The sequence below is a fragment of the Aethalodelphis obliquidens genome, unplaced genomic scaffold (genome assembly GCF_003676395.1).
Source record: "Aethalodelphis obliquidens isolate GAN/ISIS:26980383/991018 unplaced genomic scaffold, ASM367639v1 scaffold8, whole genome shotgun sequence".
NCBI lineage: Eukaryota > Metazoa > Chordata > Mammalia > Artiodactyla > Delphinidae > Aethalodelphis > Aethalodelphis obliquidens.
Genome location: NW_020837952.1, coordinates 60,504,754 through 60,523,502, shown reverse-complemented (window position 1 = coordinate 60,523,502; position 18,749 = coordinate 60,504,754). Strand labels below are relative to the sequence as shown.

At 49.2% G+C, this 18,749-nt stretch overlaps 2 protein-coding genes across 16 annotated transcripts in view; one reads left to right on the top strand and one right to left on the bottom strand.

Annotated features, from left to right (window-relative positions):
• SMC1B (structural maintenance of chromosomes 1B) overlaps nucleotides 1–1,469 on the top strand; it is an 86,500-nt gene extending 85,031 nt beyond the window's left edge. For both annotated transcript variants that reach the window (XM_027107944.1, XM_027107943.1), the window contains one exon: nucleotides 428–1,469. In XM_027107944.1, coding sequence (XP_026963745.1) covers nucleotides 428–520 — 93 coding nt within the window. In that variant the 3' untranslated portion in view covers nucleotides 521–1,469. The remainder of the gene's footprint in view (nucleotides 1–427) is intronic.
• The window catches only part of SIRAL2 (SIR2 antiphage like 2), a 37,804-nt gene that overhangs the window by 7,413 nt on the left and 11,642 nt on the right, over nucleotides 1–18,749 (bottom strand). For 5 of the 14 annotated variants that reach the window (XM_027107949.1, XM_027107946.1, XM_027107945.1 and 2 more), the window contains 7 exons: nucleotides 18,350–18,605; nucleotides 15,043–15,264; nucleotides 13,155–13,283; nucleotides 11,686–11,971; nucleotides 10,098–10,130; nucleotides 8,150–8,233; nucleotides 2,366–2,588 (listed from right to left, as the gene is read on the bottom strand). In XM_027107949.1, the coding sequence (XP_026963750.1) occupies nucleotides 2,434–2,588; nucleotides 8,150–8,233; nucleotides 10,098–10,130; nucleotides 11,686–11,971; nucleotides 13,155–13,283; nucleotides 15,043–15,264; nucleotides 18,350–18,605 (1,165 nt within the window). In that variant the 3' untranslated portion in view covers nucleotides 2,366–2,433. Of the gene's footprint in view, nucleotides 1–2,365; nucleotides 2,689–3,261; nucleotides 4,459–8,149; nucleotides 8,234–10,097; nucleotides 10,131–11,685; nucleotides 11,972–13,154; nucleotides 13,284–15,042; nucleotides 15,265–18,349; nucleotides 18,606–18,749 lie in introns of those variants that run through there. The other 9 variants (XM_027107952.1, XM_027107951.1, XM_027107959.1 and 6 more) reach the window with 6 other exon arrangements.

Here is an 18,749-nt window from a genome sequence, read left to right as displayed (position 1 = left end):
ACAGTAAACAAGGGCTGTTCAGTCAGATTTGCTCTGCAGATTGAGGTGCCCTCTCCACTGATAAAGAGTTAAGAGTGGAAAGGGTGTCATCTTTTACATAAATGTAAACTTCCTTTACAAAAGGAAAACGTGTGCCTGGTTTTTGGAGCTTTTCCTACATCTGCTGGTTTTCAGTAGCCTCTGGCTCAAAACAATCCATATGCAAAAGAGGCCTATTTTCGGGTGGCATATTCTGGTACCCTTTACCAGATTAATATAAGAAATAAATAAAGCTGATGTAATGCAGAGTAATACCTTTTGAGGTGGCTCTAAGGAGGTTCCTTTTCAAATGCAAATCTAGACTCACCAATGGCTCTTATTTTACATTTAATAGCACTTATTCCCTAAGTAAAGGAACTGACTTTTAACTGTCTTCTCTCCCTTTCAGCATGATGACTGCATGTTCAGCCGAGTTTTGACCCTAGATCTGTCTCAGTATCCAGATACTGAAGACAAGAGAAAGCAGCAGGAGGCCCGTTAGGACGCAGAATGCCCCTGTGCTGTAAGAGCAGAGTCACGCAGCGCCCAGGCTAGTCACTGTTCTCACTCTGCCGTTCAACCCCACAGCACTCTTGAGTGACAGACTTCTGGAGCAAAAGCTAGACAGCCTGTGTGTCACTTATGAAAAAGCTTAATTGCTACCAGGCAAAGATGCTGTAGCTCACTTCCATTAAGGAGTGCCCAGGCCCCATTCCAGCAGGTAGTATTTTTTTGTGAGTTAGCTCTGAAAGTTTAAAAAAGAAACAACCATAGTTTTAACTTCCATTTTTGAAAGCCAGTCAGAAAGTTTTCAAATCCTGCATCATCTTTACTCTGATCTCGCCTTGTATGTTTAAGTAATCTTTAAGGGAAACTCTTAGTTTCTAAGGTGTTAAAACCTGTGTTTTATGGAAAATTATTTCAGAGGAACTGAAGTCAGTATTGAAAATGCCAATAAAAAAGTCTAATTTCAAATGTCTACCATCTACAGTTTTAGAAACAAAACTTTAAGGTGAAATTAAATTATGTCTCCTTCAATGCAATTTAAATTTTTCTGAATATAATTTCTGTTAAGGAAACACTGAAGAACACAGGTTTTCCCAAGTAACAACTGACTTCTCCACGTAAACAGTCATCCTTATTATCTGTGGGCATCACGCATGCCAAAATCCAACACGCTCAAGCCCCTTATTTAAATTGGTATAGTATTTGCATATAAGCTGTGCACATTCTGCCATATACTTTCAATCATCTCTACATGACTTATAATGCCTAATACGATGTAAATGCTATGTAAATAGTTGCCTGTATGCGGCAAATCCAAGTATTGATTTTTGGCATCTTTTTTCCCCCGACTATTTTTTTTTTTTTGGCTGCACGACACGGCTTGCAGGATCTTATTCCCCCAACCAGGGATCGAACCCGTGACCCCTGCAGTGGAAGCACGGAGTCCTAACCAACCACTGGACCACCAGGGAATTCCCTTTCCTATTTTGTTTTTGTTTTTGTTTTGCGGTATGCGGGCCTCTCCCTCTGCGGAGCACAGGCTCCGGACGCGCAGGCTCAGCGGCCATGGCTCACGGGCCCAGCCGCTCCGCGGCATGTGGGATCCTCCCGGACCAGGGCACGAACCCGCGTCCCCTGCATCGGCAGGCGGACTCTCAACCACTGCGCCACCAGGGAAGCCCCCCTTTCCTATTTTCAATCCAAGGTTGGTTGAATCCACAGATGTAGAACCCATGGAAACGGAAGGCCCACTGTACATTATTAGGGGTAGGAAAGAAAGTTGCAGAGTTTTCAATAGTACTTCATTTCCATTTAAAAATGGAATTAAAAAATTCTAAGGTGCTGGTGGTCTTGTATTTAAGGCTGCTTTGGGCCCAAGTGCTAATTAATTAATCAAGGAGTGGCCTCCTGAAGTAATGGAATCGCTTTTGAACAACATTCATTATTTCAGGTAAAACTTGCTTTCCTGTGCTCCATCAGCTAGTCTCTAAGAACTTGAGACAGCAGAAGCCACTAGTCCTTTGTTCCTTTTTTCAGTGCTGGTAATACCATCTAAATCACCGCCGCCTCCTGCCTTGAAAGGCATCAACTTTACATTGAAATGTCCCTTCGGTGACACGGAGCTCAGTGTAGACCCTTTTCTCTGCCTGGGCTGTTCTCTCTGTCTCGTAACTTGGACTCGTGGATCGCCGGTGATCCTTGAGTAGGACCACGGTTTTGTTCTAACGCAGTACACCCACATTCCTGAAAACCCCGGCGCCATGCAAAAGTGCACAATGAAAACCACCGGCTGATGGGAAACATGGGGTCCAAAAAAAAAAAAAGACAGGAACTTAATAAATAGCTGGTTTTATACACACTAAGTAGTTAAGGAATTCACAAATACTAGAGCATATATGGCACTTCATCTCAAAACACGCAGACGTTGGCTTGTGAAATGGGCAACCCATCGGGTGAAGCTTGCTGCTGAGGTCGAGTGGGGGAAGGCTCGTCTGAGGGAGCTGAGGGCTGGGCGGCGTGTCCCCCGCAGCTCTGTGCAGCCGGCTGCAGTCTCCCGCCTTCACCTAGAGCAGGTCCAGCAAACTTCTTTAAGGGCCAGAGAGTCATACGTATTTCAGGCTTCGATGAGGAAGCAAAGAGGCTATTGCGTAGGTGTCTGTGTAACTATTATTTAAAATATAACCATTTAAAAATGTAAAAACTATTCCAGCTTGAGGCAGCAAACAGATCCATACTTAGTCACTCCCTGACTCAGTGTTTCTCAGAAGCAAAATTATAAGTAAGTGAGCGAGTTATGCTCAGATTGTTTCTTTCTAACATATCAATCTTGTTGGAATAAATCTGCATTTTAAAATAAGAATCACAGCAGAACTGACTAGATATATTCACTCATTACAACAAGAAGGCCTCCGATTCTTCAGCGTGGCACTCATAGCTCGTCTTGAACTGGCTCTACTTTACTTTTCCAGTTTTATATCCTGTTTCACATCATTTTCCATGCTTGTAATATTGCTACACCCTATGTATGACCAACTTTCAAATTCACGTATCTTGCCCGGATTGCACTTTATAAATGTGTCTTTTTTAAAAAAGCCAACTTGGTTTGCTTTTCAAAAAGTTTAATAAACACATTCAAGTAATCAGTTTCACAACTGAGTGGCAACTCAAGGTAAAAATTCTCATTAAATACCTGATACCATACCTTGTCATAACTAAAGAAAAGTTGAGCAAACAGAATTGAAGGTAAAATTTTATTTCTGACCAGAGTAACATAAAAGGTTTGTTTTCCATGCTTCAAAAAGAAAAAAAACAAAAAAGGTCTTAAGCAACTCTCTGGCTTGTCTCTCATTCCCTACACATCCCAACTTCATGCTTCACTTTCCCTAAACCCGTGGGGAGCTACAGGACAGGCAGCCTTGACACAGAAACCAAGCAGGGACAGCGCCAGGGCCACAGAGCAACTCCCTGGGCACGAGCACGCAGCTCAGCACGCCATCTGCCCTGACAACGTCTAAAGTGTTACAGACCCTTGGCAAGTTTTGCCTACTTCACTCTGTGCAAATCCTTTAGTATGGGCTGTGGGGAGAGGATTTTGAGAAGAACAGAAAGGTTGGACCTTAACCCATAGAAAAAAGGCTTGGAAAGCTTGGAATTTAAAAGTTTAGAACTTGGTCTTGTGCTCCACTTATAAATTCTCAGTTATCCATTGCATGACACACTTGGACACTGACCTGCGCTTCTGAAAAGGCCCCCTGGCTCCTGGAGACTTCACTTCTCAGTAACAGTTAGACCTGCCATTCTTTAGAGACCAAGTACTAACTGAAATTACACAACTCCAAAGAAGCCTACAGGTCAAGTCATTCTTAAAACATACCGCTCTCACTGGCGGACTCAGTGCCTCCAGTTTCCATTCCTTCTTTACTATTTAACAATGTAACAAACACACTTCTAATTTTTTTTCTACACTAACGGATGTTTCCACAAGAATTATAAAATTTAAGTGTCTAGTGTCTAGTGTCTTATTTTCTCTTTGGCAACTACTGTTGCTTGGACAGTCTTTACTTTTCCCCCTTTTATTAGAGAAAAAAACCACCTGACAGAGGGCATATCAAATGGGAGTCGGGAATACCAGGTATGTCCCTGCCCATTGATTTGGTCCCTGAGGTAGTTGTGTATCAGTCCTCACAAAGGACACCTGCCGTGTATGCGTCACCTCCCAAGCAGTTCAACACAACGCCTAACTCCCTCACCCAGCCTCTGAGGGCCACACACCCGCATGGCTCTTTTGGGGTATTTGACGGTTCAGATCAAGAGGTCCTGTGTGGAGTTCTCTAACATTCCTCATCGTTTGGGATGGCACTGTGGTTACAGAAGGCTGGTTTTCAAGTTGCAGGTTTTATTGGTCTTAAAGATTTCAAGACCCTCCAGCATCATCTGTTTAAACAAAAAGAAAGGAATACCAAAACATTAAAGTTGACCTTAAAAAGGTATCTGCCGTGGGATTTTTATTTCAAAAACTGATTATGGTTTTTCTTATGTGCTAAAGACTTTGAAAATACCTCCATAATGGAAATAGTGGCCACTGTCTAAAAATGGCTTTCTGAGTTATAAATACCACCACAGGACAAAGTAAATGATAACATTAGATTTGCAAAGCTCTATGGAAGTCTCGACCCGAGAATGTGAGTGCTTCTCCCCTTCTCAGCGGACTGGAAGTGAGGGGCAATTTCAGCACACACAGGGCGGGAGCCTGTTGACTTGTAGACAAGAGTGAAGGTTCAGGGTATGTGCACAACGGGACTGCCTGCAGGTGGGAGCCTGCTGTGCTGCTCTGAGCCCTCCAGCCTGCACATATGGCCAGCAGCACTGAGAAGAACCTTGGTCTCACCCACATGCAGAGCAGGACAAAGCTTTCTGTAAGAAAGACCAGAGGGCGCGCTCTACAGACAGACCTGCTTGGAGAGGAGGCTGCTGGTGTGGGTGCTGGCATCCAGGGGATCCCCGAGGAGCCCACAGACTGGCTTGCCCACTGCTCTGGAGCCAAGTCCACCAGGCAGTCCGCCCTGCTGCCCTATACACACACCACCAATTCAGAGGGCGGCCTGGGGCAGAAAAGCTACGCATACGCAGCAGCAGCCACGGCAAATCCTGAGGCAAATCAGAAAAGCTACGCATACGCAGCAGCAGCCACGGCAAATCCACAGTCACCCGGGCCCACCTTCTTCTTAAATGCTGGCAGGCAACTGAGGAGCCCCAGACATGGGGAAACACGCAGCAGGAAGGAGACTAGAGGAAGAGAGTCTCTTGTCCTGGAGGGAACAACTCGAAGAACACTAGTTTTATTTTTTTTATTTAGTTACAGATGTCCCTAACTACTGGATTCACAATCCAAATATTTGCTAAAAGTCTGCAAAGAATTTTATCCAAAATACTATCAAAATGGAATTCTTCCTCTAAAGATATGTGCACTGTAGTTGTGCAAAATGTAAGGGGGGTGGGCGCAGTGTCAGCCGCGGTTGGAACTCAGCCGGCCCCTCAAAAGGCTCGTCAACACTCACCGCCACCACCGCCAGCCAGCAGGAGCCACCACCTCACCTGTCTCCTCCTCCCACCGGGCCCAACTCACTCTGCAGGCAGCCACTGAGAAAACTGCCATGTTTGCTTACTTGTTTAACGTTTATTATGAATTTTTACATCCATAACAAACTATTTCAACAGTCCACGTCCCTTGTGGTGTAGAAGGAAAATGCAGTATCACAGTACTGCTCAAACATATGCACTGCGGACCTAACTGAAATGTTAGTAAGTAACTGGTAGCACGTTAAATGCTTCATAGCTCTCCGAAATTCTTGGTGGATTATTATATTGGTGTTTAAGAGTGTTTTACTGAGGTTTTCTCATCTAATAAAAAATAAACTCTGTTATCCGAAAATCCTCTATTCTAATGTTTTCAGGAACAGAGTAGTCAGATAACCAGGGAAGTCTCTGGTATCTCTAGAGATTTGAAAAGATACCGTAGCCCTAAAACAACAGATGCTGTGAGAACAACTAAGTCAGAAAACACGAGCTGCCGGAGATGAACGATAACACCCCAAACTAAAAAGATGAACGATAACACCCCAATAAAATTAACACCCAAACGAAAAAGAAAAGGGTGGGACGTATTTTGAGAATCCTCCAGAAAGTTTCTGAAGAAAATTAAGACATTAGAGAAAACACAGTAGAAATCAGTCCAGGAGGTCCCAACTAATATGACTGAAGGAAGAGGGAACAGAGGAGCCCGATTATTCCAGAACTGAAGGGAAGAAAACACTGAGCAAGGTATATAAAAACCTTGCTCACCTATACACATCCTCATGAAGTTTCTAAATAGCAAGGAAAAAGAAGATCCTAAAAGCTTCCAGAAAAGAAAGAACAGGTCACCTACAAATCACAGAGACCTGGGTTGCAGCAAACCCTCTTCAACAGGAAACTTGGCCGCTTAAGACAGCGGAGTTCCAAGGGGGATTCATGAATGAAGAATCCCACGCTCCAACCAACAGTGATGAGCCGGTCCTCGGGGGGCTGGGGGCTGTGGGGGCTACCGGAGGAGGTTCTGGCAGCAGTGGGTGCGGTGGGCAGAAGGCAGACCTGGGCGGTAATCCAGGACAGCAAGGAAGGGGGCTCCAGGGTGACACGCCTGCAGGTGGTCAGGGGATGACTCGGAAAATGAGGGGCAGTATGACTGAGAGAATACGTACATTTAAAAACGTTGTGAAATGTGATTTTTGGGGGACAATAAGGAGAAAAGAATCTAGAAACTCCCCCCAAAATAAAAGCAACACAAACACCACCAATACGCAACAACCAAAAATGGGAGCGTGATTAATGGAACGTTAGGGAAAGAAACACACTGGACCTTGATTCTAAGAACACGTCCCACAGCTGGCACAGCAGTCACGGCACTGGACCCATGAACACAACACGCAGCTGGCTGACCAGGAAAAATACTTGCTGTGTTTTTAAGCAACTATTGTTTTCCAACTTTTAGAACCGACCTATAGACAAACTGGAGGGCTTCTTTCCCCTCAGTCCGTGACCACGATGATCAACACTGACGATGTAAAAACTGGTGGGCTTTGGGAAGTGAGACGAGGAAGGGGAGGCGAGAAGGGTAGGGGCCGTTACAGCTGCATCTTCGTATCGAGAGGTCAGAAAACATAAGTGCACTATTTAAAGAAAGAAAGTACAGACTAGGGAAACCTGGAAGAAAGAGAGGGAGGGAATGCTAGATCCCCTTTCCTAGGGGTGACAGAGATTGTCTATTTAAATAAACAGTTCAACTAAATATTTAAATAGTTTAAATAAATCTCATTCAGTGATAGAGGTAACAAAAAACACATGATTAAAAGTGGTTTTCTCTGGAAACTAAGGACATAAATCAGGATAGTGGTCACCCTCGGGTGGCGAGGGAGTGACTAAAAAGTGATGGGGCCTGGGGCAGGCAGGGGCAGGCTCCTGACACCGTTTCGTTTCTTGAACTGGAGGTAATCAGGGAGTTTTCGCAATTGTGTATTCACTTTGTGAAAACTCACTGGGCTGCTTACAATTTGTGTACTTGGCGAGTTTTTCTTCAATAACATGCTAACTTAAATAAACAAATTGTTAAAGTAGGAACCTCTGGGCAGTTGGAATGATCTATGTATCATTCCTTCCACTAAGAGGCTGGGGTATTAAAGCAAAGCACTATGACTGAAAACACCTCCAAATAAGGCCAATCTGCAAAAAAGAAAAGACATTACAGGGCTTCCCTGGTGGCGCAGTGGTTAAGAATCCACCTGCCAACGCAGGGGACACGGGTTCAAGCCCTGGTCCAGGAAGATCCCACATGCCGCAGAACAGCTAAGCCCGTACGCCACAACTAATGAGCCTGCACTCTAGAGCCTGCGAGCCACAACTACTGAGCCCACGTGCCACAACTACTGAAGCCCGCGCGCCTAGAGCCCGTGCTGTGCAACAAGAGAAGCCACCGCAATGAGAAGCCCGCACTCGCTGCAATGAGAGAAAGCCTGTGCGCAGCAACAAAGACCCAACGCAGCCATAAATAAATAAATAATTTTTTTTAAAAAAAGAAAAGACGTTATACCAGTATCTGATTGTCTGAGTTTCTTTGAAACTTCAATTCCATTTTCTTCTAACTTCCTCTTTGCACAGTCCTGGCATGCATTACCTGAAAGATGAAAACTTTTATTAAAAAACTTATCTAAGAATGGCTATCATCAAAAAGAACATAAACGACAAATGCTGGCAAGGATGTGGAGAAAAGGGAACCCTTGTACACTGTTGGTAGGAATGTAAACTGGTGCAGCCACTGTGGAAAACAGTATGGAGGTTTCTCAAAAAACTAAAAATAGAACTACCATATGATCCAGCAATCCCACTCCTGGGTATATATCCGAAAAAAACAAAAACTCTAATTGGAAAAGATACATGCCCCCCCGGTGTTCATAGCAGCATGATTTCAATTGCCAAGATATGGAAGAAAGTGCAAGTGTCCATCAACAGATGAATGGATAAGGAAGTTGTGGAATACATCTTGGAATACAATGGAATACTACTACTCAGCCATAAAAAAAGAACAAAATGTTGCCATTTGCAGCAACATGGATGGACTTGAAGGACATTATGCTAAGTGAAATAAGTCAGACAAAGACTGCATGGTATCACTTACACGTGGAATCTAAAAAATATAATAAACTAGTAACAAAAAAGCAGACTCACTGATATAGAGGACAAACCACTGGTTACCAGTGGGGAGAGGGAAGGGGGGAGGAGCAATATAGGAGTAGAGGATTAAAAGGTAAAAACTATGAGGTGTAAAATAAGCTACAAGGGTATATTGTACAACACAGGGAAAATAGCCAGTATTTTATAATAACTATAAATGGAGTATAACCTTTAAAAACTGTGAATCACTATATCGTACACCTGTAAAATATAACATTGTACAGCGACTATACTTCAATTTAAAAAATTGTTTTAATTTAAAAAACACCTATCTGATTTTACTGAAGCACTGACCAACTAATCCCTACCATACGCTACAGACGTCTATCAAGTTAATGCTTTTTTCAAAAGAAATGGATGACTCTGGGAGTCAGAGAACGCAGCTAAAATAAATGCGTCCTTTCCCACGGAGATAAGGGAGAAACGGAAAGCTGAGCGCGCCTGTTTCACAATTCCTTAACTGAAGCCCGTGCGGCACTACCAAGTTTCTATCTGTGGCTCTGCTGAGGGGCAGGGAAACCGGGGCTGCAAGGCCTCCGGCTCCACTGACCAGAGCCCCTTCTAACCCAAGTGACTGACCAGCATGGGGAAACCTGGCACTACGTTCACCCCAGGGTGGACGCCGGGAGCCTGAGCGCAGTCGTACCTGGTCAACTCATAAATGGGCAGAGTCGAGCCCTGCAAGATGAGTATGGACATTTCAACCACGTAGTAGATAGAAAATTTTACACCAACACTTAGAACCTTTGCAATTAAAATCTCTGAAGGGGATGGGTCAAATTATGCACCACCACGTGTAAAACAGAGAGCTCGCGGGAACCTGCGGTACAGCACGGGGAGCTCAGCTGGGTGCTCTGTGATGACCTAGGTCGGGGGGCGGGGGGGAGGGAGGGCCAAGAGGGAGGGGGTATGTGTATACATGGAGCTGGTTCACTTCATTATACAGCAGAAACTAACACAACACTGTAAAGGAATTATATCCGATTAAAAAAAAAAAATTAACTACATCTTAGACCCAACGGTATGATACAAGTAGACTCCTGTTCTAATTCCCCCAGACTCTTGGTTCCAGGACAGGAAATTATTCCTGGCACCAGTGGATGGCCCACGTTTGACAGAGCTGCTTCCCAGTTCAAGGGACCGTCATGCAGGTGTTACCATCTATCATCTCTGGCGGGGCTGTCCTGACGCAACACGGGCTAAGTATTCAATGTGAGAAACACATCTATGATTTTATAAGTAAGAGCAGGAAAACACTGGAACCCGTAGGCAAAAAACAGGCTGGCAAAAGCCAAGATGTGCTTTACCGAACAACGTGGTGCTGTCCACTCGATCGGCATCTGGGGAAGAAAGGAGAACAGTCAGCAGAGGCCACTCCACAGCGCTTCCTCCTCTCCACCCCCAGGGCCGACGTGAGGGCTGAACCCCGACGTGTGAAGCCCCCGAGCCGGCCCGGGCACGGGGAGCTGCCACCACGACTGCGGTTGCTGCTGACCCACCAGCCCCTCCCAGCAGGAGGAGCACCTCAAGAACACGCGTACAGACGTCCCTAAGGACACGGTCACACATTACAAGTCCAAACGGCCTTCAGCCCCCAGCAGCCTGTCAAGTCCACTCAGCTGCCAGGGTCTGGAAAAGGGGGCCTGGGTGGGGACAGGAGGCCCCGCCAGCGGCGGCAGGCGCGGGAGCCCCGGGCGAGGCCCCGTGGGTCAGGAGCGGCAGCGCCAGCGCGCAGGCCCGCGCAGGGACACCCTGAAGGCATGTTCCACTCTGCTGTCGGTCCAGGACCCCAGCCCCAGCTTCAAAATACCTGGGCACTAACTCTCTGAGCCTATCTCATCAGCTCTAAAATCACCTACTTAGTAGCAGTGGATACTGTGACCAAAAGTGAAATAAGGCCAAGGATGTAAAATTCACAGCAGTGTGTAACACAGCAAGTGTCGGCTCCCTGCTCTTTCCCTTAGTAAAAAAAAAGCAGACTGCCACCCTAATGACACTTTTATTAATGTGAATGCAACTTAAGTCAGTCCATCTTGCTAATTATTAGCAATTCGGAAAAGGACTAGTGGGAAGAAGCTAGACTGCTAGACTATCTGTGCATTTGGTTCCCGTGATCTTCGCGTTATCTCTAGTCTTCAAGTTCATGGCCGGTCACATGCAGGCAGCTTTGTGGTTAACCCAATTCCACTGCGTGGGTGACTATGTCTGGGTTTCCTATTACCGTGACATGACAGCCAATACAGACCTCTTGAAGTCTGCCGTCATCCGTGTTTTATGACACCAAACTCAAAGCCATGAACTGCCCTTATGGCAAGACGAGCAATTTAAGTGCTCACTTCTCTTGGTTGTTCCTGGCAGATGATCAATTCCCCAAAGGGCCAAGGAAAATTACTTAAAAGGTGTGTTGCACTCAGCAGAACAGGGAAAAGATGTTATTTAAAAAAGAAAAGTCTTCATGAAATCATTTTGTGCTGCCGTGTTTTAATTTTTAAAATGTAGTGACAGGATAAAGGTATGAGATATCTGCATTTTTCAGGCTGTCAGTATCACAGCTGATGAAGCCGGCTGGGCAGTTTTCTTTCTCGGTTAAGGTAATCTGAAGCATGGCATGTCATCTGTGACGAGCAGAAGCGTACAACTATATGCACAGCTTTGACGGTAACGTTCTATTTATACGCTACTACTGTCATACCAATAACCCTAATCTTCTATTTTTAAAGTACACAGAGACGTTAAGAAAAATAATAACTAGAAGACTGGTAAATCTAATGGCATGTAAAATTACCTCTCAATTTTATTTTATGGTATGTAATTTATATCTACAAAAAAGGGGGAAAAAAATGGAAGAATCCTATCAGATTTGTATAGTGAACAGTGAAAAAAGAAATCCCATACCTGGACTTCGCTGTTTGCAGATCTGAGTGGCAAGGTCTTGCACATACCCCGGAAAGTAGTCAAAGCAGTCCCCGTAGGACACGACTTTGATCCCACGCAGAAGCATGTCTGCCTGCTGCTTAAAGAAATGGTCTTCGCTCTCCTTGAGCACAACCATGTAGTGCTCCAAATCCGCCTTGTCCGGCACCGAATAAAGGAAGAGGGCCTGGAATATCTGATCACGGAGGGTCTCTCCGCAGCCCACAAACAGAAAGGATTTGGTGCGGTACAAGTTCTGAAGAACTTCCTGTGAAAGAACCAACGAGGAGATCGAGATGCTCATCTGAAAGTGAGTGAGATCTTACGACGTAAAGTAGATATTTGTGATTTTAAATCGTTGCTCCCTAACCGGCCTTTCCCAAGAGCCACAGAGGAGCAAAGTTAGAAAAGCAGCAAAAGGAAGGGAGCCCCTTCCTCTCCCAGCCAGGGCAAGCGGCCCAGGCCCCAAATCCACGTCCCCAAATCCGTGCAGATGCGCTACTGCCCACCCCTCCCCACCCACCATCTTGTCAGCGTAGTCACTCAATTCAAATCTTCTACAGTTATGTACAATTTTAAACGATTAAAACATAAAATAAGAGCATGAAATTTTCTTTCAGCTCCGAGCTGTGCATATGTAAGGCCCTGGAATTGACCTCTGTCCCAGTGAATCACAGGTGGGAACTCTGCGGAGAGGGGCCTGGCCTCGGAAGAATAGGGTTTTGGGGAGCGCGGGCAGGAGAGCTGAGGAGGAGACCAGTGACAAGGACCCAAGGGGGTGGGCGTAGAGGGAAACAAAGATTATTAGCCGGGTCGCTCAGGCACGCAGAGAATCACCAGTTCCGACACCCAAACACCTCAGAGAGAGGTGCAGTAGCGGCAAGGTGAGGGCGTCACCCCTGTGCCCGGGGCGGAGGGCGAGGGAGGCAGGGCCTGACACTGCGCTCAACAGCGAATCAGTGAAGACCTGTGGTTTCCTAAGTGCCGTAATAAACGAGTTTATAAAAGCCAGCAGGCAGTTTCTCCACACTTCATTTTGTCCAGGATATCAAACAAGCCTCACAGAGAATGAAATTTTAAAACTAGGTTTTGAAAGCTAAAAGAGATTGCTAAATAGAGAAGGGGAAGGAGATGCCTGAATGAACAGAGAAAAAAGATGAGTAGAGAGGAGTGGCCAGAGAAGAGCGCTGCAGACCGTGCAGGGGCCTGTGAGTCATGCTGAGGCGACGTAACTGGAACCCTGAGTAAGAGGATCACGGAAAGTCCACTGAGCGTCTATTCAAGGTGCCAGGCCCTGTGCCGGGCCCTGGAGACAGAGCTGAGAGCAGCGGCGTGACCCGAGGGGCAGGAGGCCTGGAGGCCAGGAACCTGCTCAGACCACCGCCACTGCTGGCTAGCGGCCGCCACGCAGCCCCAGGGGTACGACCAGTGCCTAGTCAGGATGCGCGTACCATGACTTCCGGGTCTTGGGTAACGTCTTTGTATCCCGATAGGTCCAACACCATCCCGCAGGGATCTGTGTATAAGCCGTGAATGTGAAGAACTCCGTATTTGATGTGTCCTCTAGCCCACTGAAGGACCTAGCAAAGCACAAGCCAGACAGAGGAAGAACACTGGTATTTAAAACAGGTGTAAGAGGAAAATACCCACAGTGACTCATGGCCTCTCAAACCTACCTGGGAAACAGGAAGAGATGCTTCAGTTTATATCTTTAAACCTAAGAGAAACTCAGGTGTTAAATGCTAGCTATTCCTGTCCTGCCATATCGAAAAGAACTTCTTCAGAGACCGACACTATTATGTAGAAAATACCTTTAACATCTCAGATTATAGCACACTGTCAAGACTGATGAGCTTAGGGAGATGATGAAGGCTTTCACTTCTAAGTCACATGTTTTATTTTAATTACTGCTAGGTATACAATGTTTGTACACCCAGAAAAAATATACATATACAGAAAAAATAGTTTATCAAATAGCTCTAAACTGGCTTCATTTCAAGATACAGAAGATGCACATCACGTATATTCCTTTTATCTCCACGCCACGGGCTCTCACATCAGCGGGCCGGACTGACAACCCCAGACAAATGGAGCAACCCCCGCCCCTGCCCCCGCCCCCCACGAGCAGGTCTGAGCCAGCACTTCTGTTCCCTGCCACATGCAGCTTACTTCAGAGGCCCTCGGTACAGCAGGGAGCAGCCCCGCAGACGGCGCCACGCTGCTCCGACACGGGAGCAAGGTGTCCTGCCACGTGTCACGGGGGGCCCGCTCGAGGCGTCGCCCGGGGCCCCGTCACAATTCCTCGGCCAAGCGCCGGGAGACAGGCTGCCTAAGGGCAGCTCCCACACTTCTCCGGGTCCCGAGTAAGACAGCATCACAACGGGCCTCGATGTCCCTGCGTGTGGAGCGGGGCTGGGACCCCCTGCCCACCAGCAGTGAAGCAGGTACAGGCAGCGGCCGTAGCCGGCAGGGATCGTACAAATCCACAGGCACACATGGCGCACAAGAAATACAAGCGATGCAATGAGACTGTGGTCAACCTTAGCAATAAAAGCGTAAAATGTGCACCTTTCCAACAGGAGAAATGTGTTTTGTTAGGTTTTTTAGTAACGCCTCGTGCTGGCAAGACATGGGAGACGGAGTCCCCCTCGCACAGCTGCAGGAGCGTAGACTGGATCTTTCTGGAGAACACGTGGGTGATTCACATCGTTTGTCTTTAAAACGGTCATACCCTTTGACCCTAACAAGTTCTCCAGGAACTTATCAAAAGTGTAGGAATTTTCACTGTAGCATCATTTATAGTTGTGAAAATATGCTCACAATGATAACTATAATCTAGTCTCACAATGAAATTACGTTTAAAACCATGCTTTTAAAGACAGTCTGATGACAGGAAAATGCTCACAGTACAACGTTAAGGGGAAAATGTCAGCACAAAAGCTTGGCGTGTGCTGCAGCCCGGTGTGTTCGTTAATAAATAATAAACAAAATTAACCAGAATTCACAGCGACGGGACTGCAGGTGGTCTTGCTTTCCTGAACCACAGCCTTTACCACCCACATCTCCTACAATGACAGAGCCCTTGCGGGTGTGCAGGACACAAGCAGACCGCAAGCCAGGGCAGGCAGACGAGGGGTCCTGAGGAGCTGGCGGCAGCGCCCTGCCCCAGGCCCTTCATGTCTCGTTCCAGCGGGGAGAGGAGCCTCCGCGAGCAGACAGCACCCTTCCTGTGGGGCCCTCTGCTGGGAGGTGACAGCCCGCGCCACACCACAGCAGCAGTGCAAACACGCCTGCGCCTCCGCCTCTACTCCCGCCTCCCGCCGGGCGGCCGGCCCACACCTTGGTCTTGTCCTTCAGATCCAGAGACACCATGGGCTTGTTGTGCTGTTGCCCGAAGATCTCCAGCAGGTTGTCATAGTTGGTGGTCAGCACCATGGTGCCCCTCTCCATCAGGCTGAGGATGGACTGCAGCACCAGCGGGCTCTGGATGTGCTGCTCCAAGTTGTCGAACACCTCCAGCAGGCAGTCCTGGAAGAAGCTGGGCTTGGAGTCGCCCGTGCGCTATGGAGAGGTGGACCCGGAGTTACAAAACCGCCGGCTCTCAGCCACCACCGAGCACCTAGGCAGGCGACAGTACTCTAGGCACCAGGGATGCAGTCGTTTTTTAAAAAAGAGAAAACGGCTGACCTTGTAGAGTTTACTGAAACCCTGGGGGAGGGAGGCAGGTAACGTGCAAACACGTCAGCAGTGATACACGCTGCGGGGAAGCCCAGCAGAGAAGGGGGCTCACTGCCGCGCGGCAGAGCACAGACGGGCCAGTGGTCCCGGGACGGCCTCCGAGCAGAGCGCCGGAGGGAGGGAGGCAGCTCTGGAGAGGGTGGTCCAAGCGGGGGAGGAGCCAGCGCCAGGCACCGAGGTCAGAGCACAGGTGGGGCTGAGGGCGGGAGAGGAGTGAGGGCATGTGCCGCAGGTGAGGCCAGACAGCTGACCTGGAACCAGATCACGTGGGGCCCTGAAGCCCACAGTGAAGACCGGGGCTCCCTCCCCCTCCGCGGGAGCCACAGAGGCACCGGTCTCCTCCGCCTTGCTGCTCTGGGGAACTGGATGAAAGACAGCGTGTCATGCTGCTGAGAGACCGAGCAGGGTCAGGAGTGGGACTGGGCCCCCAGATGTAGCACCAGAGGTCACTGGTGGCCTTGACCAGAGCGGCTTCAGGGGAGCCCGGCCGGGCTGGGTTCCAAGGGGAGGTGAGCGGATACAACAGCCCCTGAAGAGCTGTGCTGTGAAGGGGATCAGAGAGATGGGGTGCGGCGCCAGGAGGATGCTTCACGCACTCCAGGCATGAGCGCCCCTCAGCCAGCCTTGCCCCGGGGCCAGCAGGACGGCGGTAGAGCCTGACCCGTGCGTTCACATGAAACGCCTCTGCCGGCCCCTGCCCGCCCCCGGCACCGCCGCCATCGGCCTCGGGAGCGTCCACCAGAGCCCCCCCACGTCCTCCCAGGTGGTCGCTCATCCCGGGGCTCAGTGCCCCCTCTTCCGAGACTCTCCTGTCCCTCCCGGCTCTGGAGACCCCGCGCTGTTCCCGTCACGCGCTTCCGTGAGCCTTCGCCTCCTTCTGCCCTGAAGACCAGCTCCCCACGTCCCTGGCACCGCACACTCCGGACCAGGGTGGATGCGAGGGTGGCATCCGCTCGCTGCCGAGTCTCTCCAGCTGCGCTTCTGTCACAGCTCACGCTGGGTTCACATCCACGCAGCTGATCCTTCCTATATCTAAATTCCTCCATCACCCTCCTCCAGCGATCCTGTCCCATCTCCGCCATCCACACCCCAAACCTTATCATGACCAGCAGCAGGACCCTTTCCAGAAGCCCTGGCCGGCCTCTCCCTCCCCCTGCCCAACTCTTAGCACCGCGGCTCCCAGGGGACTTCACCCCACTGGGACCCACGGTGCTGACCCACTGTCTCTCCCTCCCCCGCCAGCCTAACTTCTCCCATCACGCAGCCTAGATTCCATAATGTAACACTGCAGTTACTCCTGAAATTCGCTTTCAACTTCCCCGCCCTTCCCTGGCTTTGCTGGAATCCTTGGGCAAAACCCCAGCCCTGAGAAAACCAACTCTCCACTTCCTCTGCACCTGTTCCCATCCCGTTGAACACGAGGAAAACACAACCATTCTGACTGCCTCACTTGAACTCTTTTTTTATGGAAGTTCTCAAAAATACACAAAAGTAAAGAGGAGAATAAGATATGCTCCAAAGATTCACCTCCTTGACTAAACAAGCAGCCACCTGGCTGGCCTCTACTTGAACGATCGGCCTCATCCGAGGGGTCCTTCGCTGGTCCATCGCCTCTGCCCCTCCCTCTCCTGACAGGGCTCAGCAACTTCCTCTAGAAAGGGCCTGGAAGCAAACTATTTTAGGCTTTGCAGGTCACACGGTCTCTGCTGCCAATACTCAACTCTGCCCTGAAGCATGAAAGCAGCCGCCCAGGAACGCAGAGCTCCATTTACAAAGCAAGCAGCACGAAAACCCTGCCCCATGGTGCTAGCTCCCCATTAACACAGCACCCGCACCTGGCCTCGCCACCCAGACTCTGCTAAAGCCACGTATGGCCACATGTACAACTCCGGCCAATGCCATGCAAACAGAGCGGCTTGCATGGCAGCCCCCGTAAGGGAGGACGCACGGCCCCTCTGTCCCCTTCCCACTAGCTGGCAGGCACACATCATTTACAGCAGGAGTCGGGGCAGCTAACCTTGAGCATGAGGTGTGGGCTGCACGGTGAAGACGGCGGAGCCATAAACGGGGGCCCGGGTTCCCCACACCGTCAAGCCCCTGTGCTCCGCTGGGGCTGCCTACCCAGATGTTTATGTGAGAAATGTAAACGCAATCACAGTCAAGCCACGTACTTTGGGGTTTCTTTCTGCAGCAGCCGAAGTTCTGCGTACTAGTTCTCAGGCTTTCTTCTCAGTTAACCCTCAACATCTGCCCACCCCAACTTCAGATGACGGCTATACTTCTTCAACAAACCTAAGGGAAAGAAAGCTGCCTCGGGCCTCGGCCGCACGTCCAGCTCCCCGTGTGCGTCCTGTCCCATGACGACCTGGCTGTGACCTGTGTGAGCTCAGCCCTTTCTGCACCCGCCCCACTGGCTCCAGGGCATCACTCAGTGAGTGTCCCCTGTATCACCAACCGCTCTTCCTCTGCTAGATCCTTTCCACCTGCAGACAAAGAAGCTCCGTCTTCTCCCATCTTACAATGTCTGGGAAGCCCCAGTCGTGTGAAGGGACGCAGCTGGCCTGCCTGGACCAAACGCAGACCTGTCTGCTCTGTCCCTTCGCTAAACGAGGGTGAGATCACCAGGCTGGTCCCCAGAGCAGCACGGCGACCTCCCTGAGACAAGCCCCCTATCCAGGCCCTGTTTAACAAGGACTGTTTTAGGAGCCCACACTGTGCTCGGCACCCGCTCTGTTTAAAGGGACGATATTCTGATGAACTGAAAGATTTCTGGCTTGTCAGCCCAACTCGGTGAGAAACAGACACGATGCAGGCTTGGAGAAGGCTAAACGCTAGACTCATTCACCAACCTGGCCCACAGCCAAGGTGTCCCCAGTGAGACCTGACGCACTTGTGCGAAAAGACTTACAGGGGACATCTTCCGGATCAGGTCATGGGCGACAACCAGCAGGTCCCCATCCTTGGTCACCTTCCTGCGGAACTCGGCCACGTCCCCGGGGTGCAGCACCTCGAGCTGCTCCGCGGCCTCGATGATGGCCTCAATGCAGCTCCTCCACGAGCACAGGGCGGGGATCCCTGGGGCCGCAGCGGCACTGACTCCCGTCCCCATGACCAGGAGCAGCTCCTGGGGCTGTTTCCGGATGAGGCTTTTTAAAAACTTTCTACTTAAAAACAAGGGAGGGAAAGAATGAAAGCCAACGTGGAAGTACTGCAACCATGAAGAAAACAATGCACTCTGGGAACATCCGAGAGGCGTCGGGTCAAACACAGCCCGTGCTGGACACAAACACACACGCCACGTCCCCCCA